The 27,620-nt window shown below is 41.9% G+C and overlaps 1 protein-coding gene across 3 annotated transcripts in view; it reads left to right on the forward strand.

Annotated features, from left to right (window-relative positions):
* KATNIP (katanin interacting protein) overlaps positions 1–27,620 on the forward strand; it is a 186,640-nt gene that overhangs the window by 131,231 nt on the left and 27,789 nt on the right. For all 3 annotated transcript variants that reach the window (XM_068244638.1, XM_068244637.1, XM_068244639.1), the window contains 2 exons: positions 13,490–13,629; positions 17,211–17,312. In XM_068244638.1, the coding sequence (XP_068100739.1) occupies positions 13,490–13,629; positions 17,211–17,312 (242 nt within the window). The remainder of the gene's footprint in view (positions 1–13,489; positions 13,630–17,210; positions 17,313–27,620) is intronic.

The raw sequence follows: 27,620 nt of genomic DNA on the forward strand, positions 1-27,620 counted from the left end.
AAAATTATGCAAATTGGCCCACCAGGGCCTGAGAAAACCTCTGTGGCGGCTTACCCCGAGCTCAGCTCGGGATTATCCCCCAGAGGGTTAAGAAATGACCTGAATTCTGCAATTTCATGTGTTGACTTTCCTTTTCCATATAGAAAATGTGTGCTAAAACACTGCAATACAAAACACCTGGATGCATTTATTTGTAGTGTAGCCAAGCCCTTAAAGTGAACTTGAAGCGAGAGGTATTTAGAGACTGACATATTTATTTATTTTATATAATATGGATAGGAACCCACTATAGGGGTTTTTTTTTAGCATTTAGGGATCGCTTTAAATCGCTATCAACTTCCCTAAACGCTTTGTCAATATAAGTGGATGGAGTGATTGTGATCAGGAGAATTGCAATTGCAGGACATGCAGCATTATGGGAGTGTTTGCTCCAATGTTAAGTATTGAAACGTTGGCAAACGCTAGTGAATTGCTACACATAGCGATTTGTGTGTGATTTTGAATCACTGTAAACTGTAAAAAAAAAAAAAAAAGAGTAATAATTTAAAATGACCAATCAGAATTGTAATCACAATCACTAGCAAAAAACTTTTTAACCACTTAAATAGAACCAGAGGTGGGTTTGAAGAATGCTATTAGGACACAGAGGCTGGTTCTGCATAATATCACCAGCCTCTTTGTCCGTATAGTGTCCCCCCAGGCGCTCTGCTATCCCCCATTAAAAAAACGCCATGCTAGCGACGTGCACCTTGTCGCAAGCTGGCTGTTTGCCTGAATGCTGCCAGGCCCGCCTCCTCTATATCGCCGCTCCCCGCCTGCGTCCCTTCCTTCCAATCCGAGGGAGGGAAGGGACGCATGCCGGGAGCCGCGATATAGAGGAGGTGGGGGAGCAGCGGTGACTCGCAGCATTAAGGTAAACAGCCAGCTAGCGACAAGGTGCATGTCGCTAGCATGGCAAGTTTTTTTATGGGGGATAGCAGAGCACAGGGGGGGCCTAGGGGGATACTATACGGACACAGAGGCCGATGATAGTATGCAGAACCAAACTCTGTATCCTAATAGCATTCTTCAAATCCACCTCGGGTTCTCTTTAAGTACCAGCGGTCTCTGCTCCCCCAAGGACCAGAGACCGCTGGTACAAGAACAACGTAATACCGACAAATTGCTGCATATACCCGCCGAAACAGTCATCCACGCCGCACGCCGGGATCCTCAGAACACCCTCTCTGCCATCTCTATGACGCAGAGTCCTGTGAGTTGGTCAGGAGCCGCTTTCATTGGTTCCTGACCATGTCTATCAATGTAAGCCTATGGGAGTTGCTTACATTGATAGACACGCCCAGGAACCAATAAAATAGGCTCCTGACCAGCTCACAGGGCTCTGCCATCATAGAGACAGGCAGAGCGAGTGAGCTGCGATGGGGCACAGCGGCGAAATCGGTGGGAGCGACTAAAAAGGCGGATGCGCACTGCGGCGTTGAAATTAAATCTACGCTCTGGCAGCCAGGTAACCATCAAATCAGGGCGTAGATTTCAATTACCTTGGTCCCTAAGTACCGTATTTCGCGCCGTATAAGACACTCCGGAATATAACACGCACCCAGGTTTAGAGGGCAGAAACCAGGGGGAAAAAAAAATACTAAACCTGGTGCGTCCATATTCCAGGAGCATCTTGTATATGTCCTTCTGTGTGTCCTCATGTGTGCTCCTGTGCCCTGTGTGTCCTCATGTGCCTCCCTGTGCCCTTCTGTGCCTCCCATGTGTCCTTCTGTGCCCCCCCCATGTGTCCTCATGAGTTCTCCTGTGTGTCCTCATGTGCCCCCCCATGTGTCCTTCTGTGCCCCCCATGTGTCCTCATGAGTTCTCCTGTGTCCTCATGTGCCCCCCATGTGTCCTTCTGTGCCCCCCATGTGCCCTCCTGTGCCCCCATGTGTCCTCATGTGCCCCCCATGTGTCCTGCTGTGTGTTCTCATGTGTCCTCCTGTGCCCCCCCCCCCCCATGTGTCCTCCTGCGTCCCTATATGTCCTCCTGTGCCCCCCATGTATCCTGTGTGTGCTTATGTGCCCCTATGTGTCTTACTGTGCCCCCTCATGTGTGCTCCGGTGCCCCCCATATGTCCTCTTGTGCCCCCATTTGCCCCCCCCCCTGCCTTCCTCCCTCCCTCCTGCCCGAGTCTCCTGGCCAGCCATGGAGTGTTATTAGCGGCGGCAACTTACCTTTGGCAGGCTCCTGCGCTGATCCTATATCATTGCGCTCCCCCCCGGCCCCCGCTAGCCTCCTTTGCCTCCCCCCTGCTTATCTGCCCCCCCCCCCCGGGTGAAGGAATAAGTATCAGTAGCTCACCTCAGCTGTGCGCCCGCGATGACTGCAGACGTCCATCTTCCAGGCACTTCTCGCTCTAGTGACCGGCTTGAACTGATGACGCGCAGTTCAAGCCGGTCACTAGAGCGAGAAGTGCCTGGAAGACGGACGTCTGCAGTCATCGCGGGCGCACTGCGGAGGTAAGCTACCGATACTTATTCCTTCACCCAGGGGGGCCAGATAAGCAGTGGGGAGGCAGAGGTGGCTAGCGGGGGGCAGCGCAATGATATAGGATCAGCGCAGGAGCCTGCCAAAGGTAAGTTGCCGCCGCTATTAAAACTCCATAGGGGGCCAGGAGACTCGGGCAGGCATGGGGAAGGCAGGCACAGAAAGGCAGGGAATCCCTGACGTGGCGGCGGGTCGCGGTTCGCATCAGCGGGCGTTATTAAGTCGGGGATTCCCTGCCTTTGCCGTATAAGACGCAGGGACTTTTTCTCCCCATTTTTGGGGGAGAAAAAGTGCGTCTTATACGGCGACAAATACGGTAGTTAAAATTCGCTACCAAAATTCCAGAAAATGCTCATGAAATAGCTTACAAAACGCTAATTCAAAGCACCACAATTGCCATTTGTGACTTGTAGTGGGTTCCTGCCCTATAAGTTGCTGGCAGTCCTGCTGTAGACTGTCACTCTGCAGCTAATCTTGTCAGATTTTTGTCAGAAACATCTGATCTGCATACGCTTGTTCACGAGCAATGGCTAAAAGTATTGGAGGCAGAGGATCAGCAGGACAGTCAAGCAACTTCTATTGTTTTAAAGAAAATAAATATGTCAAGGTCCGTATCACTCTCACTTTAGGTTCCATTTAAGAATGGGTGTATTTATAAAATTACTGGACAAGGGAATGTGTTCTGCCTCTGTATAGGTGACAAAAAAAGTTGATAGAATGACAATGTACAGTAAGTATTGTTTCATAATGTAAACAGCAAATTGTATGTGAAACTCAATTGGAAGTCTATTTTTTCTACTTCCTTCTCCCCATGACAACCTTTAGATCTCGTAAAAGCCCAGAGTAGGCATAGCTGTGGATAAAAAGTTATGACTGAATAAAATAAATCGGAGTCTCATCTCTAACCAGGAAAATATGAATATTATGTCTTTGAGCTTTGCTAGATTTACTCCTATGTTTTGTAGTCATGATGCCCATGTTAATCGTGGACTCCAATCACCCTTCTCTGACCTTTTACCCTCATCTTCTCACATTCTATTCTCTTCTTTCTCTACACATTTCTGCACTCTTTACTCTCAACTTTTATCTTTTTTCTCTATATATCCAAATTTTAGGTTACAAGAAAATGGTATATTTGAATTCTAAATGATTCAAGACAAGACAAGACAAGACAAATAACATTTATATTGCGCTTTTCTCCTTTCGGACTCAAAGCGCCAGAGCTGCAGCCACTAGGGCGCGCTCTATTGGCAGTAGCAGTGTAAGGGAGACTTGCCAAAGGTCTCCTACTGAATTAGTGCTGGCTTACTGAACAGTCTCCTACTGAATTAGTGCTGGCTTACTGAACAGGCAGAACTATCTATAATAATAATAAGAGTACCAACATTTGCATAGTGCTTTTCTCTTTTTAGACTCCAAGCTAAGAGAGTGATTAAAGTGTAACTGTCGGGCATAAAATCAAAAATCAATTCTTTATTTTTATCTGGTAAACAAGTAATAAGGATGCTAACCAGGCAATCCAAAAGTTAAAATCACTATTTATTTTCATGTTGATAAATGTTTACCTGATTCTTATTTGGTACACACAAAATTTGGTACACAAAAAGGAAGTTGCAGGGCATGCTGGGTTGTTCTTTTTTGCTTCTCTACTTCCCCTCAGACTTACAGTAACTAATGCAGCCTGATTAGCTGAAGCCTCTTTCCCTCCTGTTTTCACCTCCCACATCTCTGTTCCTCTCTGATTGGCTAATATTTCTCATGCTGAGACAATGCCCTTTCTATAGTGAAGGGCGGGCAAATCAGGCAGAGGAGAGTAAGGGAGGAAATGACATCAGGATTGGCTTCAAAATAGCCACATTTAAAATCGGAAATGCTAAGAAGGATTTTCTCTTTTTTACAGTAGAAAAAAATCACTAAAATCAAAACGTGGACAGTGCAATACATATGCTATGTAAATAGAGCAAGTATTTATCTACTTATATATATGGGTTTTTTTTCTGAGATAGTATGGCTGACAGCTCCTCTTTTAATAGACCATTTTGCAGTGTTGGGGAGTTTTGCACAAGGACCCCTTAGAGAGGAACCTTAACCAATGAATGAACCAGTCAGTAGCTGATACCCCTTTTCCCATGAGAAATCTTTACCTTTTATCAAACAGAGAATCAGGTTCGTCTGTGTGGCTGATATTGTGATGAAACCACTCCTACATTGTGATGTCAGGACCTAGGTTCTGACAGTTTCTTGTCAACTAGTATCTCCCTCTGTGCATATGTATATTTATAAAAATAAAAACGTTTAGCCTATCACATTGTTAGGGGGAGTGGTTATAGATAATGGCAGTTGGTGCTGTCTGTTTTTTTTTCACGTCTGCCAGTAGTAAAGATGATTACATGCAGGCTGATTGTGGCTCAAACAACATGAATGAATTACACGGCGAATATTAATCATTTCTTGATCTCTCTTCAATTTTTAACTTCTCACTTTGCTATGTATTGATCTATTTTTTTTCCCCTTTTCGCTAAAGTTCCTCTTTAATGAATAGGTACTGGCTTACTAAATAGGAAAAGCCAAGATTCAAACTCTGGTCTCCTGTGTCAGACTGCTATCTGACTGCTGTGAACTATACATCTACCTTTGATTTAGAAATATCGGCTTTTGAATGGTCATTTTGATGCAAAGTGTATGTGACCTGCCGCTTACTTTTTTCCTCTTACTATTGCTTAAATCTTATATATTTCATAAAAATGTATTTTAAAAAATATGAAATATGTATATTTCATATTTTCTTGGTTGGAACAGTAGCATAATGGATGCCCTTCTCACCTTGCAGCACTGGGTCTTTGGATCAGATATCTTGACCAGGATACAGTGTGCATGAAGTTTCTATGTTTTCCCCACGTTTGTGTGGGCTTCCCCCAGACATTCCAGTTTCCTCCCACAACCCAAAGGCCTTCAAATAAATGAATTGGCTCCCCAAATCATTGGCATCTGACTCTGATAGACATATGACTATGGTAAGAATTAGATTGTAAGGTCCTCTGAGGGACAGTAAGTGACGAGGCTATTTGCTCTGCGAGGGACTGTGGAAGTGCTAAATAAGACAAAAGACAAGACATAGAACATTTATATCACACTTTTCTCCTGGTGGACCCAAGTGCCAGAGCTGCAGCCACTAGGACAAAAAAAAAAATATATAATATATATATATATATATATATATATATATATATATATATATATATATATATATATATATATTTATATATTCCCTTTACATACAAAGTGGTACTCCAGACTGCATTGGAAACTAAACAGAAGCTCAGAAATGAATAAGCAAATAAGTTGCATTTTCACCCTGTTTACTTCAGAGTCACAATAGTTTCTCCAGACAGACACCACATGTTAAGCAATATTTAAAAAGTTGCAACTGGAAAAGTTGCTTGGTAGTAGTGATTTAACGCAGAGCAGGTTCTAGACTTTCTGCTGCCTGAAGGTAACTTTGGAGGATTTTACAGTACCATGCCTTGATAAGAGGCAAATATCAACAACTTACCTGCTTAAGATGTCAGTGGGAAGGGCAGCAGGTGTCACCGGTCGAATGAGGACAGGGATGCGTGGATGAGGAGGGTAGTGTGTACCAGGAAAGTAGAGAGGAGGCAGGCGCCAAGTGGCCCAAACTGTCTAAATGCCACCCCCTAGATTTTGCCGCCTAAATCACTTGATTCAGGTGGCTTCATTGTAGGACTGGCCCTGATTAAATGGCTTATAGTACACAGAAATGGGTCCATTTGAATGTATCAAGATATGTCATAATCCTGAAAGAGGTACGGATATGTATTAAAATATTTCCGTAATATAGTAACCTTAAAGGATCCCCGAGGTGACATGATGATAGACATGGGTATGTACAGTGCCTAGAACACAAACAACTATGCTGTTTTCCTTTTTTTTCTTTCTCTGCCTGAAAGAGTTAAATATCAGGTATGTAAGTGGCTGACTCAGTCCTGACTCAGACAGGAAGTGACTATAGTGTGACCCTCACTGATAAGAAATTCCAACTTTAAAACACTTTCCTAACAGAAAATGGCTTCTGAGAGCAGGAAAGAGATAAAAAGGGTCCATAGTTCATAAATTTTAGCTCTGGCATACTTCAATGAATGTGTCATTGAGCAAAAACAATAAAACTGTTAAAACTTAAAAAGTAGATTTAGACATAAAATAAAACCGTGGAATATCTAAAAAAATATTTTTCAGGAGAAGGAAGATAGATATAATTGTTTATTTTATTAGTTTATTTTTGGCTCGGCTGTCCTTTGAACAACACAAAAAAAAAACACACAGGTTAAATGAAAAAAAACTGTGTAATTTTTTTTTTTGCATTCCGTTACTTTTTAAACAAAATTGTCCAAAAACCTGATGAGTCAGTGCATGCGGCAAGCGATTCAGATGTCCCTCTCTGCATGAAGTCAGTGACTTGCCAAGTATTGAAGCCATAGAATGAGATTTACAGAGCGAGAACCAGCAGCTGCTATCCAAAAGGTTAACAATGAAGGCTTCAATTTTGCTGTCATGACAGGTCTACTTTAAATATTGAAGGCATACACACAGGAGCACTGCTTCAAAGACGTAACCATATGGAGAACCACTGGGAATTAAAAAATAACTGTAGTGAGGAAATTGAATCTGATCTGTTTATAGAAATGTTCACAAGAGGATTTGCTTTAAAACTCTTGAAAAATGCTCAAGAGAAGCTTAAGCTAACACAGGATAAGACCTGATTAAGCCTTTGCATAATGCACTACTACATTTATTTTTTTGATGCTGAGTTTTTGTTGTTTGTTTACCGAATCATGAACATAACTGAATACATATTAATGGACTTAACAGGGTATAATGCAAGTTTCCTTTTTTTGTGTGTGTATTTTTACTGTGCACTGCCCAGATCTGCTGTAAGTTTACTGAATAAAAATGTAGTATTAAATGTGCAAGAGTCAAGCATGCAATAAATTGCACATGATATAAGCTGTAAATATATACTTTAGTTACTATTTCTTTTAGAACCTTTGGCTTGCTGATTTAAAGGGCTGGCGTCTGTGTTCAGCCTGCTTCTGCCCACACTAGGGGGACTAGTTAGAATTACACCACCTGGTCACCTATTTCATGCTTGCCTCTGATCATTCTGCCAAGCTTAACTCCAGATGTGAAATATGTTAACTTTTTTAGCAGTAAAAAAACAGCAAGAGCTAACAAATATGTATTTCTTCATGCAGTCCACATACTAATATCTCATAGTATAGTCATCTTTACTTATAAGCATCCATTCATAGAGCAAAGCATAATACAATATAAAGCACTTGCAAAAAATAACAGTTTGGGCAACCTTGTTAATCGTCATGATTTTCCTGTTTAAATCATTGGTTGTTACAATAAAAAATGTCAGTTAAATATATCATATAAGAGACACACACAGTGATATTTGAGAAGTTAAAGTAAGTTTACTGGATTTACAGAAATTGCGCAATAATTGTTTAAATAAAATCAGGCAGGTGCATAAATTTGGGCACTGTTGTCATTTTATTGATTCCAAAACCTTTAGAACTAATTATTGGAACTCAAATAGGCTTGGTAAGCTCAGTGACCGCTGACCTACATACACAGGTGAATCCAATTATGAGAAAGAGTATTTAAGGTGGTCAATTGTAAGTTTCCCTCTTCTTTTAATTTTCTCTGAAGAGTAGCAACATGGGGGTCTCAGAAAAACTCTCAAATGACCTAAAGACAAAGATTGTTCACCATCATAGTTTAGGGGAAGGATACAGAAAGCTGTCTCAGAGATTTCAGCTGTCTGTTTCCACAGTTTGAAGAAATGGAAGACCACAGGCTCAGTTTAAGTTAAGGCTCGAAGTGGCAGACCAAGAAAAATCTTGGATGAACAGAAGCGACGAATAGTGAGAACAATCAGAGTCAACCCACAGACCAGCACTAAAGACCTACTACATCATCTTGCTGCAGATGGAGTCACTGTGCATCGTTCAACCATTTGGCGCACTTTACACAATGAGATGCTGTATGTGAGAGTGATGCAGAGGAAGACTTTTCTCCACCCACAGCACAAACAGAGCTCATTTGGACAAGCCAGCTTCATTTTGGAATAAGGTGCTGTGGACTGATGAAACTAAAATTGAGTTTGGGCATAACAAGGGGCGTTATGCATGGAGGAAAAACAACACACCATCTCAAGAAAATCACCTGCTAGCTACAGTAAAATATGATGGTGGTTCCATCATGCTGTGCGGCCAGTGCAGGGACTGTGAATCTTGTCAAAGTTGAGGAACGCATGGATTCCACTCAGTATCAGCAGATTCTGGAGACCAATGTCCATGAATCAGTGACAAAGCTGAAGCTGTGCCGGGGCTGGATCTTTCAACAAGACAACGACCCTAAACACTGCTCAAAATCCACTTAGGCATTCATGCAGAGGAACAAGTGCAACGTTCTGGAATGGCCAACTCCGTCACCAGACCTGAATATACTGTAATTGAAATTCTGTGGTGTGAGTTAGAGAGCTATCCATGCTCGGAAGCCATCAAACCTGAATAAACTAGAGATGTTTTGTAAAGAGGACTGGTCCAAAATACCTTCAACCAGAATCCAGACTCTCATTGGAACCTACAGGAAGCAGTTAGAGGCTGTAATTTCTGCAAAAGGAGGATCTACTAAATGTTGATTTCATTTGTTTTTTGTGGTGCCTAAATTAATGCACCTGCCTAATTTTGTTTAAACAATTATTGCACACTTTCTGTAAATCCAATAAACTTAATTTCACTTCTCAAATATCACTGTGTGTGTGTCTCCTATATGATATATTTAACTGACATTTTTTTATCGCAACCACCAACAATTTATACAGGAAAATCATGACGGTTAACAAGGTTGCCCAAACTTTCGCACCCCACTGTACTTTTATTATAGATATTCAAACAGCTAACTAGCAAACCCTGTATGTACAAAAATACTGCAGTACTAAACCCTTGTTGAAAACCACATCATGGCTAAAACCAATGTACTTATCCAGACAGAGAGGCTGGAGACAGAAAAGCCACAACGCACTACTCCATATATCTGTGTCACTAGGTCTGTGAAGCCCTACCTACCAGCGCCATTTCATCAGGGTGTGGCTTCTTTGGCACAGAGTCATCAATGTAAAGGCTACAGCCACACCTCCTAATTTGAAAAATAGCCTATATATAGGTGACTCTTTTTTTTCTAACTGAGATCTAGCAGCCCTGTCCTAAGTGCATTGCAGAATTAAAATTATTTGCCTCGGATTACCCAGAAGGCCATGCAATTGAGAGAGTGGGTGGGCGACTTGGAGGCCCAAAGCGTACTGAATACACCAGCTTGTTCCTGAGACTAACGCACTGCAAGGCAAAAGTGTTGTAAAAAAAAACTGCGCAAGTGGCTTTGTTCTATTCAGCATTTACTGACTGTATTCGCACATGCTCAGTCAGGATATACTTGTTCACGGCCAGGAGCGTTGCTGGAAGAATCTTATTTGATTGGCCAAAATTGTGAAATAGGTTTAGAGTTACTGTAAGAGGGTCCAGGAAACCGCTACACAATCTAGAGGTTTTCCCACTGCCAAGGCAGTACACTTTAGGTGTACTTTAATTTCTGGCCCTGCGAGACCTGCTATTATGTGAAATAGCCACCAATCACAGAATAATTTACTGATTTTAACTGCCCTGTATAAGAATATTGGGTCAGTGTAGTGTAGACCATACCATTGTCATAACCGATATTTTTACTTATTTGTTCTGTTGTGTTTTTTTATTGCTGTCATGAGTATTTCATATGCCGAAACATTTTGTTTTTATGAAGTCAGTTTACGTGCAGATACTACCTAATGGAATTTGATTAGTAATAAAGACAGGTCTTAATAGGTATTTCATACTGTGAGAATTCCATAATAAAGTATTTATTAAGTAGTTAATTTACATTCTTGGATCAAGCTATCAAAATATGGCAGCACATTTATTCAAATCTAGTGTGCTCGGATTATGAGGTCACCTGCCGCACACCGAATGTAATCCCAGTAACTCTGGCTATGGTTAGTAAAAAGATTTTTTATAAATGCAAAATAAGCTATTGCAATTGTAATTAAATGTAAGAAATCTTATACAGTGGTTTCTTGTATTATTACATTTTTTTCCCTCTGATTATTTTCTCTTATTTACACAAAATGAAATATATGAAGGAAATACATAACGCCGGGTTTATATTTTTTCTCTCTTTAGTTAAGGAATAAAGTTTTCTAAAAACCCATATTGGCTCTGAGGAAAAAGTAATTGACCCCCCTTATTTACTCAGTCAACCAGTTGATGACATTTAATTTATAATTAGATTCGGTGGTTGAACACAGCCAGGCTTCATTACAGATGCTTGCTTTGTTGAATTTGAAACCTTACCTTGAGATAGAAGTGGACACCACAAGATTTTTACTAGGAAACTACAAGTGAGCAAAACACTCTTGAAATATATAAGCCTGCAAAGACCTCCAAAGCATGTATAAATCCCGCTGGTGGATGCATTTATCCAGGCATCTGTATTGATTCACACTTCAAATACTTTTCTTTTGTACGTGTGCATGTGATCTTGTGCCATGGGTCTCCTGGGATTACTAATCAATTTGTGGTACGGGTAAAGGCCCGTACCCACTTCGTGATTTTTTCCGACTATTTTCCTGACGACCGGCATATTTTTTTTTTTTTTTTTGAGCAACAAGCGATTGTTTCCACGTTCTCTTAACGTGGGTACAGGCACGTGAATGTCGTTTAGTGACGCGCGGCGATAACGACCGTCACGGCTTTAAGCTCCCCGACGACACCTGTGCAAACTACCACGGACTGGTGACGTCGCGCATCCCCGCCGGCAAGAAGATGGGTCGAAGAGCGCTAGTCACCAAGGAGATGTCGCTTTATCCATCTACCTTCAGCCGAGGTGAGTATTCAGCTTAAAGAGACTCTGTAACAAATTTTTCAGCCTTAGTTCTTCTATCCTATAAGTTCCTATACCTGTTCTAATCTGCTCTGGCTTACTGCAGTCTTTCCTAACTGCACTGTCTCTGTAATAAATCAATGTATCTTTCCTCTGTCCTGTTTGTCGGGCTAAGGATTGATTGTGTGGAATGTGCAGGGCTGCTTGTGATTGGTAGAAGCGATACACACCCTCTGCAGGCCCCCTGCACACTGTGAATGACTCACACACTATGCTTAGCTGAGCCTATTAGAAGCTGGTTAGTTTGTTTGTAAACACTGCCTAAAACTGTTAAATACAAGCCAGGATTGCAGCAGAGAGTGGCAGAAACAGCACAGAGGGGCACAGGAGAAAATAATGAATAGAATGGTATGCTTTTTATTGTAAGAATATTAGAGTACAGATTCTCTTTAAAGGGAACCTAAAATGAGTAGGATATGGATTTGTCCTTTTAAAATAATACCAGTTGCCTGACTCTACTGCTGATCCTGTGTTTCTAATACTTGAGACACAGCCAAGATTGTCAAGCCATGATGTTTCATGGCTTGACAATCTTTTTAAACTCCTTCTCACATAGGCATCATTAACCTTTTTTACAGAAGCACTAGAGAGATCTAGGCATTGTGATACCACTAACACACTTTAAAGGGGAACTGAAGTAAGAGGTATACGGAGGCTGCCATATGTATTTCCTTTTAATTAATACCAGTTGCCTGGCAGCTCTGCTGGTCTATTTCTCTGCAGTAGCATCTGAATAACACCAGAAACAAGCATGCAGCTATTCTTGTCAGATCTGACTTTAAAGTCTAAAACACCTGATCTGCTGCATGCTTGTTCAGGGGCTATGGCTAATAGTACTAGAGGCAGAGGATCAGCAGGGCTGCCAGGTAACTGGTATTGCTTAAAAGGAAATAAACATGGCAGCCTCCATATACCTCTCTCTTCAGTTCCCCTTTAAACATGCAACTCATAACTTCAGGCCACATAATAAATTGTGGTGTGGAAGACTCAACAGAGTCTCATGTTTAAAGCACACTTGAAGTAGGAGGAATAGGGAGGATGACATATTTACTTTCTTTTAATAAGAACCCAAGGTGGATTTGAAGAAGGCTATTAGGGCACAGAGGCTGGTTCTGCATACTATCAACAGCCTCTGTGTCTGTACTGTGACCCCCCCAGGCCACCCCTGCACTCTGCTGTCCCCCATAAAAAAAGCGCCATGTTAGCGACATGCACCTTGTTGCTAGCTGGCTGTTTACCTTAAGGCTGCCAGTCACCGCCGCTCCCCTGCCTCCTCTATATCGCGGCTCCCCGCCTGGGTCCCTTTGGGTCTGTGCTGCTTTTTATTTAATTAAAATCGGCCCAGCAGGGCCTGAGCGGCACCCTCTGGCGGTAATGGACGAGCTGAGCTCGTCCATACCGCTAAGGTGGTTAAAACAAGGAACTAAATTTGGCAACTACCATATGCTTCTCACTTCAGGTGTACTTTAAATACAACTTGTTTTGTCAAAGATCCCCTCTAGGGATGTTCTACTACTTTGCTCCAGATCTGGAGCACCTGATTCTAAATTGAGTTGTTTGAAGTAATGTTAATGTAAGTGTATAGTTTCTTACTTTTCTCTGAGTTACTTACTTTTCTCTTTGTATATATGTTTACAGACAGGACTATTAAATGTAAATAATGCAAGGTATTGCTAGGTTATCTTTATCTGTTTTGTAATGTTTAAATGGATACAGGTATATTGTACTTCTGTTGAAATATATTGGAAAACTAAAAGATTTTCTGTTAGGTGTACTTACTTTTCCACGTGACTGTGTGTTGTACATATGAAAGTGAGGATATAAAGGTTATCTTTGTCATGTATCGATTTATAATATTTTCTAAGAACTTTACCTCATTAGCCTTACCTTGACTTTCACTAGATATTGCTGCTTTTCCAGAAAGCATAAACATTTTAGATGGGGTATCTGGAGATGTGAGGACACCTGACAAACTTATTGACAATATCAATGATAGCACTGATGGCAGACATTCCTGGCTTTCTCCAATTCTTCCCGGTTTGGTATGTGTTGTGATTGTGCTTGTTGTTTACTTAGGAGGATTGTAATAAATAACATAAGCTGCAATATTACGGTATGACTATGTGGACATAGGATGAAAATATGCTAACACGAACATATACAGGTTGGATGTTTACATGTATAATTTATATACTGTAGTTGTGCATCAGTCTGATGTACTTGAAGAAATCAAGAATGCATCCAAATATTTCTCTGGATCGTTATCCCATATTTAAGAAAATTTTAAAATGGCTGTAAAAAAAAGTATAATAAAACTAAACTCAGTTCTCACATGGTATGTTGTTCCAAGAATCCTGAAGAGCTTTCACAGTTGCATTACAGAATTTGAGTGTCTACATACTTCTCCCTGACTGGCTCTGTGATGGTGAGATCAGGACTCTGTGTGTATGTTCTTTTCAGTGGAGTTCTTTCTTTTAGATATTTTTAAGGTCATTTGTTATGTTTAATTAAACTGGGACCTCCGGTCCTTCAGTTAACTTCCCCATAAATGTGAATGTCATGCTTAACTGCATGCTCATGCTTACGTCTGTCATGCTCACTGTTTCGCCTCAGATCCCATGCCGTATCCTGATCTGCAATATATTTACTTCTGGGACGGCACAACTAACCTGCGTCTGGTCCTTAGTGTACGGTTCAGTCTGTGTGTCTCTCCACATGTCTCCATTGGTCTTGCTGCACTCCACTCCTGCTTGTCCTCCATCCTTTAGGTTGAGCAGCTGTTGGGCTCTGGCTGCTTCTTCAGGCTCCTCGGGCATACACATATTCAGGACTTGTGGCCCAGTGCTAAATGTGTGGTGGGATATTTAAAACCTACGCAGACAACAGGATTTTTGATTGTTACAGCTCCTGATCCTATTTGTGTTAGTCTATCTTTAGACTATCTGTTAGTCTAACCTTAGTTATTTACATTGAGCCTGCCAGGGAAATAAGCCAATTACCTGTTCCTGCATATTACCCAATCCTACCAGTTACTCTGTTCTCAATATGACCAGGCTCTGCTCACCAATCCTGATCTCAGCCTTCCACCTGACCCTGTTCTATCCGCTGCCTGCTCCGACCTAAGCCAGCAACCCTGACTTTGCCTTTTCTGATACCTGTCCTGTCCTAGTCCCCTAAGCACTGCAGGGTTTACCTACCTGTTCTTGGGGGGAGGAGTGGGTAAAAAGCTGGTTGTCAGCAGCAAAGTAGGCTCATTAGGTGTAGCAGATCATCAACCCTTCTAGGACAACTTTAGTGAAGACCAGTGTCTAGATGTCCAAAGCACCAGAGTCTAATGTACATAACACAAATTAAAGCCAATTCTCAGGCAGTGCCAGCTTAAACAATGAAAACATAACTCTCTGTAGATAGTGCCCTGGTTGAAATTTAAATAATTGTATTTTTCAACCTGTCTTCCCTCAGGTTTTCTTGAGGTGAACTAAGTCTTTCAGGGACTTGTGCACCAGATCAATTAATTTTTCTTGAAATATAAATACTGCCTAGCAGTTTTTTCATGACAGATTCCATTTCCAAGAAAGAGTTAATGTGTGAATGTAAATGTCACAGCCATTAGAAGTTGACCTACCGGTATATCTAATATCGGGGAAAGAGGCATCCAGAAATGATCAAATACATTAAAGGGACTCCGAGCAGTGCAGAAACTATGGAAAGATGCATATCATTTTAAAGCTCTCTTTCTCCTCTTTCCAATGGTATATAAACCACCGCCCTACGACTTTTAGTTTTCGCTATTTTCGCGATCGAAATTGCCACGGCCGCGACTTCAATCGCGAAAATAGAGAAAACTAAAAGGCGTAGGGCGACGATTTAGGTGTCGCCAGAAAGAGGGGAAAGAGAGCTTTAAAATGATATCCATCTTTCCATAGTTACATTGTATTACACAGGGCGACTTTTTCTCAAAGTCAGCAGCTCCATTCAGCAGAAAAAGTCGCCCTGTGTAATACAATGTAACTATGGAAAGATGGATATCATTTTAAAGCTCTCTTTCTGACGACACCTAAATCGTCGCCCTACGCCTTTTAGTTTTCTCTATTTTCGCGATCGAAGTTGCGGCCGCGGCAATTTCGATCGCGAAAATAGCGAAAACTAAAAGACTTTGGGCGGTGATTTATATATCATTGGAAAGAGGAGAAAGAGAGCTTTAAAATGATATGCATCTTTCCATAGTTTCTGCACTGCTCGGAGTACCTTTAAATCCTTAAAATAAAAAAAAATGAGAGGTGGCTTAGGTAAGCTGTCTCTCATGTTTTCTATTTTAAGGATTTTAATGTCCCATATCATCACTCCTGTGTCCCGTAATGCTTAAATTTTGGTTTTGTAAAAAAAAAAAAAATGGCTGTGACCCAGGGGTCACGACGCTGCACACAGAGCTCTCTGCTTCTCCTCCGGGAGCACAGAGCTCATAGGGGAGTGGAAGAGGCAGGGTAGAAGCAGTGACTCTACTGTACTGCAAAGGATGCCCTGTTTCCTATTAGTTGTTGGCAGATTCCATGGCGGAGGGGGCCTGAGAGGGTCCTTCACAAAGGAACATGCCTCTGTGTCCCATTTTAAACACAGGAATCCGCCTTGGGTGCACTTTAATAGGTTGGTTGCTCTTAATAGCAAACCTTCTTGTGAGTAACCGCCTACACTTTTTTTCACCCCTTTAACAGAAAATACTGCACCATTTAGGATCCCCTAGGGCACGATCCAATTCACATTTTCTTCCAAGTGTTCTCCTAGGTGATATCTCACATCTTCACAATACAATGCCTTTTAAGCCACCAGCAAGCAAGAAAATACTCAATCATTTTGACAGTACTTTGTCACCTAATTTTTCAATTGCAGAGCGCTGAAAATTTTTTTAACAGAAGATAAAAAAAGATCTCCTAGGAGAAAACGTAGGAGAAAAAGTGAATTGCATCGGGCCCCTTGCCTCTGTGTTTGTTTTCTAAAGGTAGCCTCTCCTTATCTCTCTAGTCCAGGGATGTCAAACCGGTCCTACGAGGGCCGAAGTCCTCACACATTTTTGACACAGCTCAAATTAAAGTGGACCCAAATTAAAAATACAAGATTTCAGAAATAAAATCTATTTTCTAAATTATAATAATAAATAGCAGCCTTTTTTCAGCTGCATGATGACAAATATAAAATATTTTACATTTATTGGAGGAACCCCTCCCTTCCTTTCAAATTGCCGGGATTTTTCCGGCAAACTGGTGGAGTGGATGGTGTCCGGCAATGGAGGAATTGCTAATGGCTGCCCCCAGTATAACCCTAGCTATGAAAAGAGAAGGGTGAAAAGCATGCACTGAAATGATCATAGGTTTGAAGGAGTGTGTATTTATCTTTGTATGTGTCAGAGTGGTGCAACTAAATATTTTTAATTAAAAAAATGTTTGGTTTGGGTCCGCTTTAATTGATGTGTCTGAATCAGGAAAGGTGTGGTCCATCAGGTAGAACACAGTCATCTCTTTCTCAGTCCATCCTAAACACTGGCATTGATCTGGCCCTCCAGGCCTGGAGTTTGACACATGTGCTCTAGTCGTACTGTATCTAATAATTCTTCTTGCTTTTTTTATAGGTTAACCGAATTTACGTTGTTTTTGATCAACCAACCAAAGTGTCAGTCATTAAACTTTGGAATTATGCCAAAACTCCACAACGCGGAGTAAAAGAATTTGGTGTAAGTATTGAAATGTTAAAACCCTAGTTCACTTTTGTTTTAAATATAAAATATTTGTTTTTTGCAGTGTAAACATTTAACATACTTGTAGTGAATCGCAAGTTCCCGGTTTCCAAATTAGCTTACTTTTAGGCTTATTTCTCCCCATCTCCACCCTGGCAGCGTCTCTCCAATCATGTATAATCCACATTAACCCCTTTTCCACCGCTGGTACGCATATCTACACCCTTAAAAACTTCACCTAAACATTAGTGATGTACAGCAAATATACGTGCGTATCATGCTTTAAACGAGCACACGTGTGCACCAGCTACCACAGGTCCCTATGCTTGTGCGCTCCCATTCATGTGCACACCAGCAGCTGCAATGGGAACAATCATTGGAGCAAGGGAACATGTGTTCCCTGAGCCAATGAATGACTGTTGTTTTGTGAGTGATGTCTGTTACGGCCAGTAAAAGTCATCATTCTCCATTTAGGGCTGTTTAACACTGAAAATCGCAAAGTGCTTAACGATTTTGATTTTCAAAAAAATTGCCTAAAAAAAGCACAATTGCAAAGTTTTGCCACTGTGGTTTTGCCAACGCTGTGCGCAATCACCCACGCCTGTGTATGCATAATTGCACACATACCCATGCTCTTACAGTCTGCACGTGCTTTCAAGGTAGCTGTAAAGGAAGTATTTATTGGTGCAAGACAACATGTGTTCCCCAATGTGTTGTTTGTGAATTTCCACTGTTTGTGAATGACCACTTTTACAGCCAGTAACAGTGATCACTCTCCATTTAGGGCCATTTCACGCTGAGCGGTTTATGATTGTTCAGCAAAATTGATCCAAAAATTGCAATTGCTAAGTTATGCTGCCTTAGTTTCGCTGCTGCTGTGTGTGACTGCCCACGTGCGTGTATGCACAATTGCATGCATGCATGCACACGTGGGTCCCACATGCAGATCCATTTCGTGCAAATGTTTTTCTGCATGTGCGCGCACATTCCCGGCAGGTAGCATTTATTTATTGGTGCAAGGTAACATGTTCCCTGAGCCAACTGATGCCTGTTGTTGTTTTTTTTTTTGTGAATTATCACTGTTACAACCAATAACAGTAAAATTCTCTATTTAGGGCCTTTTGACACAGAGAATTGCAATTATAATTCTATGGCAAAATCTCAAACAAATTTGCAGTCGCTAAGTTTTGCAGCTATAGTTTCGCAGCTGTTGTGCAACATCACACACAGGTGTGAATGTGCAATTACATATATGCAAGTGTTTTTTTTTTTATTATTATTGCATAAAAGACAAAGACAAACACTTATATAGCGCTTTTCTCCTGGCGGACTCAAATCGCCAGAGCTGCAGCCACTAGGACGCGCTCTATCGGCAGTAGCAGTGTTATGGAGACATGCCTAAGGTCTCCTGCTGAATAGGTGCTGGCTTACTGAACAGGCAGAGCCGAGATTCCAACCCTGGTCTCCCATGTCAGAGGCAGAGCCCTTAGCCATTACACTATCCAGCATAGCATAGTTTGGGACAAAAGCGCACGTCACTACTGAAAAACATTGTGTGGTCCCACACATAATGAAGAAGTGGGGAGGGTAAATTAAATTTAGATACTATAAGCAGGGGGGGGGGGGGAATTAATTTTAGATACTTATCTGAGTAGAGAAAAGTCTCTGGATGATCCAGAGGCTTCTTCAATCCTCCTCTCCCCCACCACTGCTTGCTAAGACTCTCTTTTCCGTAGGTCATGCTCCTGTCCATGTATGAGCGTACTGCACTGCTGCAGGTGTGGCCTACGCACAAGCAGTTTTTCACGACTGTGCAGGCACAGGGCATACTTGTGCCTGCACACTACAGTTGTGCTCATGCACATATAGCATGGGACTAGAGCATTATTCACAAACTCAATCTATAGTTCAAAAAAAAAATTATGACCAAACTTGGACAAATTTCAGGAAAACTACACAAGTCTTAACCTTACAAACGACCCATATTTGAATAGCCCTGGATGCTCTCTATTCATAATGGTCACGTTTGTGGCCTTTTCTGATGTCCAGTCTCTTCTGGGGCTTTGCAAACAAAGAATGGTGCTGTAACAATTAGTGCAAATAACATAAATTGCAAAAAAAACAACAACATAGGTGCACCTTGAGAATAATGGATTATTGTGCATCCAGGTTGGTATCCAATAAGGTACAGTATATGTGACCTCATTTTATTTCAAATAAGTTGGTGAATAAATATTGTTTTTTACAGCTTAGACCAATGTCACATAAAAAATAGACAGGGACATTTAACATTTGTGGCCTTTTTTTTTTTGTTGTGCTGACTCTCCTGAGGCGCATCAAAGAATGAATGGTGCTAAAATACTTAATGCAAAAAATTAGCTTGTAGATGTGAGAAAACGCGGAAAAGCCGCCACGAGTACTCAATGTAAGGCGGCTGATTCCGCGTTCAACATGGCAGCTTGCGCGCATGGGCCTGCATCCTTTAGCCTAACGGAGCGCGGAGAAACTGCCGCATGCCCAGTGAACAAGGCGGCGGATTTTGCGTCCGACGTGGCGGTTTGCACGCATGGGCTTACCACTAGCAGTATGGCTGAACACGGGGAAACCGCCGCATGCTCGGACAGCGGTGCGGCTGGCCCCGCGTTCAAACCAACAGATGCATTACAACACATGTCTGGTGTGGCTGGGACTGATAGTCCACACAGGTTCAGAAGGACGCGCGCGCGCGCTGAGAGGCAGAGCCTTTATGGCAGTCAGAAGGGTGTCAGCTGATCCAGCCGATCAGCTGACAATTCTATCAGGTTTCATTGGTCCAGCACTTAGGGGAGGCGCTGGAGAGCGCTTGTGTATATATACTGGGTGCTGGTCATTTCTCTGGTGTCTGGCGTTGGGATCACTACGTGTGTAGACCTTGTCAGTATCTGTGATATTATCTGTGTTATTATCTAGACCAGTTCCTAGGTGTTGATGATCAAGGACCTCACACCTCAGTCTAGGGAAAACTATATGTGCTAGCTCTCAGACCTTAGCTAGATCCGACAGTGTGCCAGAACCGGCTGGAGCTGGGAATCCACACTGAGTCCGATTCTTGATAGCTTAAAGTACTAATTGCATTGTTTATCTGTTATGACCTTCTGCTTTCCTGACTACTCTTCTGATCTCTGATTAGGTACTTTGCTATATCTGATACTCTGTTGCCGTACTCTGTTTGTCTTAGGATTCCGCATCTGTCTCCTGTCTTTGTCCCTGATCTGTCTGTCTGTTGCCGACCTGGCTTGTCCGACCTCGAGAGCTATCTCCTCAGTCAAGAGATAGCTCACAGACCTGTGGGTGACACCCCTCCTGGTGTCACTCACACTTGTCCTTCCTACTCCTAGCCTGACCCCTCCCTCGGGAGAGTCTCAGGCTTACGGAAGGAACGTGTTACTGTGCAGTACTCCTTACTGCTGTGCGCCTACTCCACAGGTGCAGTCATCAAAGTATTTCTGTTGCACTAAACACTCTTATTACCCAGGTGTCCAGAGGTTAGAGATATATCTGATTATCGGTCATACTGCAGATCATCAATAATCGGGTATATATCTGTATTCTCTGTGATACTGCAGATCACCGGTAATCAGACCCTCTCTGTGTTACACCGATCGTTACAGTAGAAAGGCACACATGTATGCTTCAGGGTAAATGGCCTGCTAAATGCCTAGCTAGCTATCAAATGAAACACGTGGTTTAATTTTAATCATAAAAAGTGGTCGAATAGATTTGTTTTAGAGTTGAGACCTATGTAATGTGAATTATTTTTAGTGACGAACTGAATCAAAATCCATACAATTATTTTCATGTACTCTGTACCAAAATAAAACCCTTGTGAAAAAAAAACAGAAGTGACAGAATTTAAAGGAGGATACAAGATTGTTACCTTAGGGACTGAACTTTTTAAATATGTAGGCTATGAGGTGGTATTACTGTTATTTTTGCAAATAAAGGCTTGTAATTATTGATAGGGTACAGTGAAAAAACAAAAACACCAGGACAAATGGGCAAATACAATGTGTGGGTTCTAACTAAAGTAAATATTTAAAATGTATACAAAATAAAATAATTCTTAGCAAAAAGTACCACCTAAAGAACCCCCACCCCAATTTATAGATCATTTGGGTGTGCTAAATAGTGATAAAGTTATTGCTGAATGAATGGAAGAAGTGTGAAATGTAAAAATTGCTCTGGTTTTTAAGGGAAAATAACCTGTAGTGGGGGATTGGGTCCAATGTTAGTAACAGTAGACTAGTCCTGCAGCAATTACTGCTACTACATCTCCTATTAAGTGATTGGTAGCCTATTGACTAACTGTTCTTTTAAGCAAAATCTACACAATACGATTCTTTGTGGGATTCGATTACGATTCTATTTACGATCCGATAAAATCCGACATGTCCGATCGGGATTCGATTTGATTCAATTTAATTTGCCATTGCAAAACAATGGCAAATCGAATTGAATCGAATTCCGATCAGACATGTTGGATTGAACCGAATCATAAATAGAATCGTAATCGAACCACACAACGAATCGTATCGTGTGGACGGGGCTTTAATTTTCTTTGCACAATGATTTTAAAAATTCTTAACTGAGATGTGCATGCAAAGAACCATTGCTTTCTTCTTGTCAAAAATAATTATTTCCCTGGCTGCTGCACTGTTCCCTCTACTTTAAATATTTTAGGAATCATTGATTCAGGATGAGTATGCAGATGAGATGTTCTTTTGGCTGCATGTTTGTTTCAGTATGTGACTTTGTGTAACTACTGTGTATGGCTACTGCTGCTAAAAGGCAGTATGTGATACCACTTCAACTGATAAATTAGCATTACAGCAACACATCTTGGCTCCAAGAGAGGATTCACATTTAAACCACAGGCAGATCCAATACTGAAACCATAGAAGCATCCATATCTAGAGCAGCGAATGCAGGGATGCTCTCTGTGTTGGCTTTACTCTTTGTTTTGAAACTTTGAATGAGAATGTGTTTTTAGAGTCCTGTGTGTTTTGTGACACAGTGTAAAATCTTGAGTTCCTCATTAACCTTCCTGGCGGTAAGCCCGAGCTGAGCTCGGGCTATGCCGCCGGAAGGCACCGCTCAGGCCCCGCTGGGCCGATTTGCATAATTTTTTTTTGCTGCACGCAGCTAGCACTTTGCTAGCTGCGTGCAGTGCCCGATCGCCGCCGATCCGTCGCGCCGCAGCCCCCCCCCCCCCCCCAGACCCCGTGCGCTGCCTGGCCAATCAGTGCCAGGCAGCTCTATGGGGTGGATCGGAATCCCCTATGACGTCACGACGTCGTTGACGTCATCCCGCCCCGTCGCCATGGCGACGGGGGAAGCCCTCCAGGAGATCCCGTTCTTTGAACGGGATCTCCTGATCGCCGATCGCCGGCGGCGATCGGAGGGGCTGGGGGGATGCCGCTGAGCAGCGGCTATCATGTAGCGAGACTTTGTCTCGCTACATGAAAAAAAAAAATTAAAAAAAAAAAGATTTGCTGCCCCCTGGCGATTTTTTAGCAAACCGCCAGGAGGGTTAAGTCCAGCAGGCAGACACACTATTGGTTGGCAGGATGTAAGTAACTGTGCAATATGTTTGGAGGCCAAGTAAAGCTTCTGCTATAAAGAGGAAAGTACGAAGAAGCACGTGCAAGCAGCTTGAGGAAGTATTAAACCTCTAAAATGGCAAGCCGTCACCATGATGGACTGTTGATTTGTTTCATTGTCAACAACAAAACATTTGTAAAGTGCTTTTCTCCCGTAGGACCCAGACCGCATATGTCCATATAAAAGTACTATTACACTGGTGTGTGGTGCTACATAGGAGGTTCTTGCTTGCTTGCTTGCTTCCTTACCTTACATAGTTAAAAATCCACAAATCTGTGGACATTGTACCATTCTTCAAGTTTTCCCCTTGGTGATGTTTTCACACCTTATCAATAAAATACCTTTTAACTACTTTGGCCTTTTGGACGTTGCTATTACGTCCAAAAGGCTGCTGCTGCTGTGTTGCGTGTGGCTGCGGCCCCCTTGCCGCCACTCATTAGCCTAGAGATCAATAAATGGGAACACAGTTCCCATTCATTGATCGTAGCCTCCGTTAGAAAGACCGACGGGCTTCTTTCAGAAGCCCCAATCTCTCTAAAGAAAAAAAAAAGTTCCCCGTCCTCCCTTCACTTCCTGTAAGTGAGAGAGCTCACTTACAGGACTAAAAACAACCTTTTGACTGTGGCCATCTTGTGGCCAAATAGTAAAACTACATCTACATACATTTTTTTTTTAAATAAATACAATTTATTACATTTAAAATTAACTGTTTACCCCCCACTCCAAAAAAATGCCCAAATAATTTTTTTTTTAATAAAAAACAAAATACAATAATTAAAAAAAAAAAACATAAATAGTTACCCAAGGGTCTGAACTTTTGTAATATGCATGTGAAGAGGGAATATTACTATTATATTTTAAATCATAAGCTTGTAAATAGTGATGGACACAAAATTGAAAAAATTTGCACCTTTATTTCCAAATAAAATATTGGCGCCATACGTTGTGATAGGGACATGTAACAATCTTACCTGTTGGCGACGGGTCCCGCAATGTCCTCCACGGTGTCTCAGGCAGGACTCGTACGCGTACGGCAACTTTCGTTCTGGGGGCATCCCCGGCATCTTTCCAGCGGTGGCAGGCGCACGCAGATCCTCCAGTCAGACAAACGTGCAGCAGAGAAGCCTTTATAGGCGTGTCTGATGGAGGGGCTGTCATCCTGGGGGTGGGATCTTGTGATGACTTCTGAATATATTAGGCCAAGTGAGTCAGTTGCTCACTGGCCTTAATACAATGTTTGCTGATTATAGGTCTAGCTAGCGATTTTGAGCTACATTGATGCATTGTGTAGACGCACAATATATATGTACTCCAGTTAGTCAGTCTTTATTATTTTCGTACTTATATTGTAATATTATATATTAGTAACAGCTCATTGTATATTATTTGTGTACCGACTTTTGCCTGCCTCTTGACCTCGCTCCTGTCTAGTCCTTCTGTACCGCTGCCATCTAATATTCGTTACCGACTCGGCCTGTCCCTGACTTTGTTATTGCCTAATCCTTACAGTACAACTGACATCTAACCTATGTGTATGACTCTGCTTGATTACTGACTACGTATTAGTCTAGCTACTCAGTACCTCGATATCTGACTCTGTGTTTGACTACGGACCGGTCCTGACCACTCTTACGTATCTATTGTGTGTTATTGTACGTTATGCTTCAACGTGACAGGACATAATTTAAATGGTGTAATTACTGGGACAAATGGGCAAATAAAATGTGGGTTTTAATTATTGTAGTATGTATTATTTTAAAGCTATAATGGATGAAAACTGAGATTTAATGATCTTTTTCAATTTTTTTCCTAATATTCCCATTAAAATGCATTTAGAAAAAAAGAAAGCCTAATTAGTGGTGGTAAAACAAGATATAGATCAATTCATTGTTATAAGTAGTGATAAAGTTATTGGCAAATGAATGGGAGGTAAAAATTGCTCAGATGCATACAGTGAAAAATGACTGAACGCTGAAGTGGTTAAGCCACCAGAAATCAAGAAAATAATGTAGACAGTACTTTTCCACCTACTTTTTAGTACTTTTTCATTTGCTGAGTGCTAAAAAGTTATTTTAAACAGAGGATAAAAATTATCTACAAGGAGCAAACTTAGGAAAAAAAGTGAATTTTATAAGGGCCAGGGTGAAGAATGATGTATTTAATACCCTGCAGATTTTGCTTCTGTGCCCTCTGACCAAGAAATAACCAGTAAAGTAATGGTAGCTTTATTGTAGCTGTGAGAGACAGAATAACAACAAAATAACTCAGTGCCCGAAAATCAGAGTTTAAATTGTGTTGTAATTCGTGAAATAAGTATTTGATCCCACATCAAAAGATGACTTAGTACTTGAAGGTAAAAGCCTTGTTGGCAATCACAGAGGTCAGACACACATCTTTTACATCTCAGAAAGGATTTTCTGTTGGATTAATGGCCCATACTCACGAGGGACTTTTGTCGCCTCAACACGCGGCGCGCGCGTGTTGCGGCGACAGGTCGCCCGTGAGTATGGGCCGTCGCACGCGCGCGCGCCCCCGAACTGTCGCCCGTCGCTATGTCGCCATGCGATTGAAACTTTCAATCGCATGGCGACAGTCGCCGCTGCCCCCCCCCGCCGCAACTGTCGCTAGTCCGCGTGAGTACGCGGACTAGCGACAGCAACCTCCATTGAGGTTCACAGACCTTCCGGCGGGGGGAGGAGGAACGTCAGCGACAGCTTCCGCCTTGCCGCTGGTCCCTCTTCCGCATGTGTACGCGGAGGGACCTGGCGAGAAGCCACGTGTGCTGGCGACAGGCGAGTTTTGCAGCCCGTGAGTACGGGCCTTAAGATCTGGATACTGGCTAAGCCACTCCAGGAAGTTCATGTGCTTCTTTTTGAACCACTCTTTTATTGCTTTGGCCATGTGTTTGGGTAATTGTCAAATTGGAAGATCCATCCATGACCCTTCTTTAGTGTTATGTCAAAGGCATTGAGGTTCTCATCCAAAACTTTAAGGTTCACTATTGTGCAGTTGTCCTATACCCTTAGAAGAAAAAATGCTGCAAAGCAAAATGTTTCCACTTCCATGCTTGCCTGTAGGCGTGGTGTTTAAGTTATACTTAGTATTTTTCTTCCTCCAAACACGACTGTTTGAGTTCATTCCAAAGAGCTCTATTTTTATCATCTGACCTTCTCTAAATTACTTTTCACTGACAAAAAGGCCTTTGTATGTGCCTCCTTGAGCTATTTTCTGGGTGCTGCAACATTTCAATCCATTATGGAGTAGTGTGTTACCAATGGTGTTATTGGTGACTGTGGCCCCTTCGGCTCATTCACAAACTCCTCCCATGTAGTTGTGGGCTAATCCCTCACTACTGCCATGACCATCCACATTCCATGAGGCAAGATCTTGCATGTAGTTCCAGCCCAAAGGCAAATAATAGTCATTTTATATCTCTTCCATGTCAGAAAAGTTGCACCAACAATTGTCCTCTTCTAACCAAGCTTCTTGCTAATGGTTTTGAAGCCCATTCCAACATTGTGCAAGTCTACAATCTAGTCCTGTATGTCCTTTAACAGCTCTTTGTCGCCTATAGTGATGGAGAGGTTGTAATGGAAGGAGCTGATTCTGTGGACAGGTGTGCTTTATACACATAATGAGTTGAGATTAGAAGTTTCTGTTGACTGACTATAATCTGCAGGGCCGGATTTGTACTTTCCAGCGCCCTAGGCCGGCTGTCACCAACCGCCCCTCCCCATTCTGTCCAATTCAGACTAGTTTGAATGGGCCCTCCTCTGTTTTGCTGCTTTGCCCTGTTCAACAAAGAAGCAGTGCATGCTCTGTCCACTCCATGTAATTTTGCTCTCCTGTCTGCATGCACAGCAGGCGATAGTGTTCTGGGCTTGCATACTTCAGAAATGATGCTCATGTATGAGCAGCACTTGTCAAGTTCACATACCCATAACACTCCCTCGGCTCCTGTGCACATGCATACAGGAGTGCAAATTTACAGGGAGCCCCAGTGGACAGCGCTGCTTCTTTGTCCTCTGTGCTACTTGCTGCCGTCAGAGCCACAAATAGGGGGACAGTGCAGCACAATGCAGAGAAGCCCATCCAAAACAGAAGATAGGTAAGTAGAAGGATCCGACACTACACACACTGGCATATATGTAGTGTAATGATATATACACATGATGCAATTTTCTGACAGATTTACTGTCAGGTCGATTATTTCCATCATGTTTGAACTGATTTCAATTTTTCGATCAATTTGCTGTTCACTTCTATGAAAAATCATTCAGAAAATTGATTGGAAAGCAGATCGGACATGTTGGAAATAGTCGATCTGACAGTAAATCTGTCAGAAAATTGCATTGTGTGTACCCAGCATAAGCTCAGGTGTACTTTACTCAGTGACAATTTAGCACTTAAGATAGATCTTAAAATCAGTCAGCAGGAAGTTTTGTATCAGAATAACACTTTTTATTGGCTAACCAAAAGAAAAACAGTGAGCCTTTGGTTAATGAGCCGTCTTCAGACTGTGTTATTGTATACAAGATGTTAGGCATACAGCCATATATACAGTCAGCAGGAGATGCATTGATTGTTTTGTAAATATAAATAAATGTAACACAGTTGTCATTCTGTTTCAAAACATCCTGCTTTCACTGATGGCTAACAGTACTT

The sequence above is a fragment of the Hyperolius riggenbachi genome, chromosome 7 (genome assembly GCF_040937935.1).
Source record: "Hyperolius riggenbachi isolate aHypRig1 chromosome 7, aHypRig1.pri, whole genome shotgun sequence".
Classification (NCBI taxonomy): Eukaryota; Metazoa; Chordata; class Amphibia; order Anura; family Hyperoliidae; genus Hyperolius; species Hyperolius riggenbachi.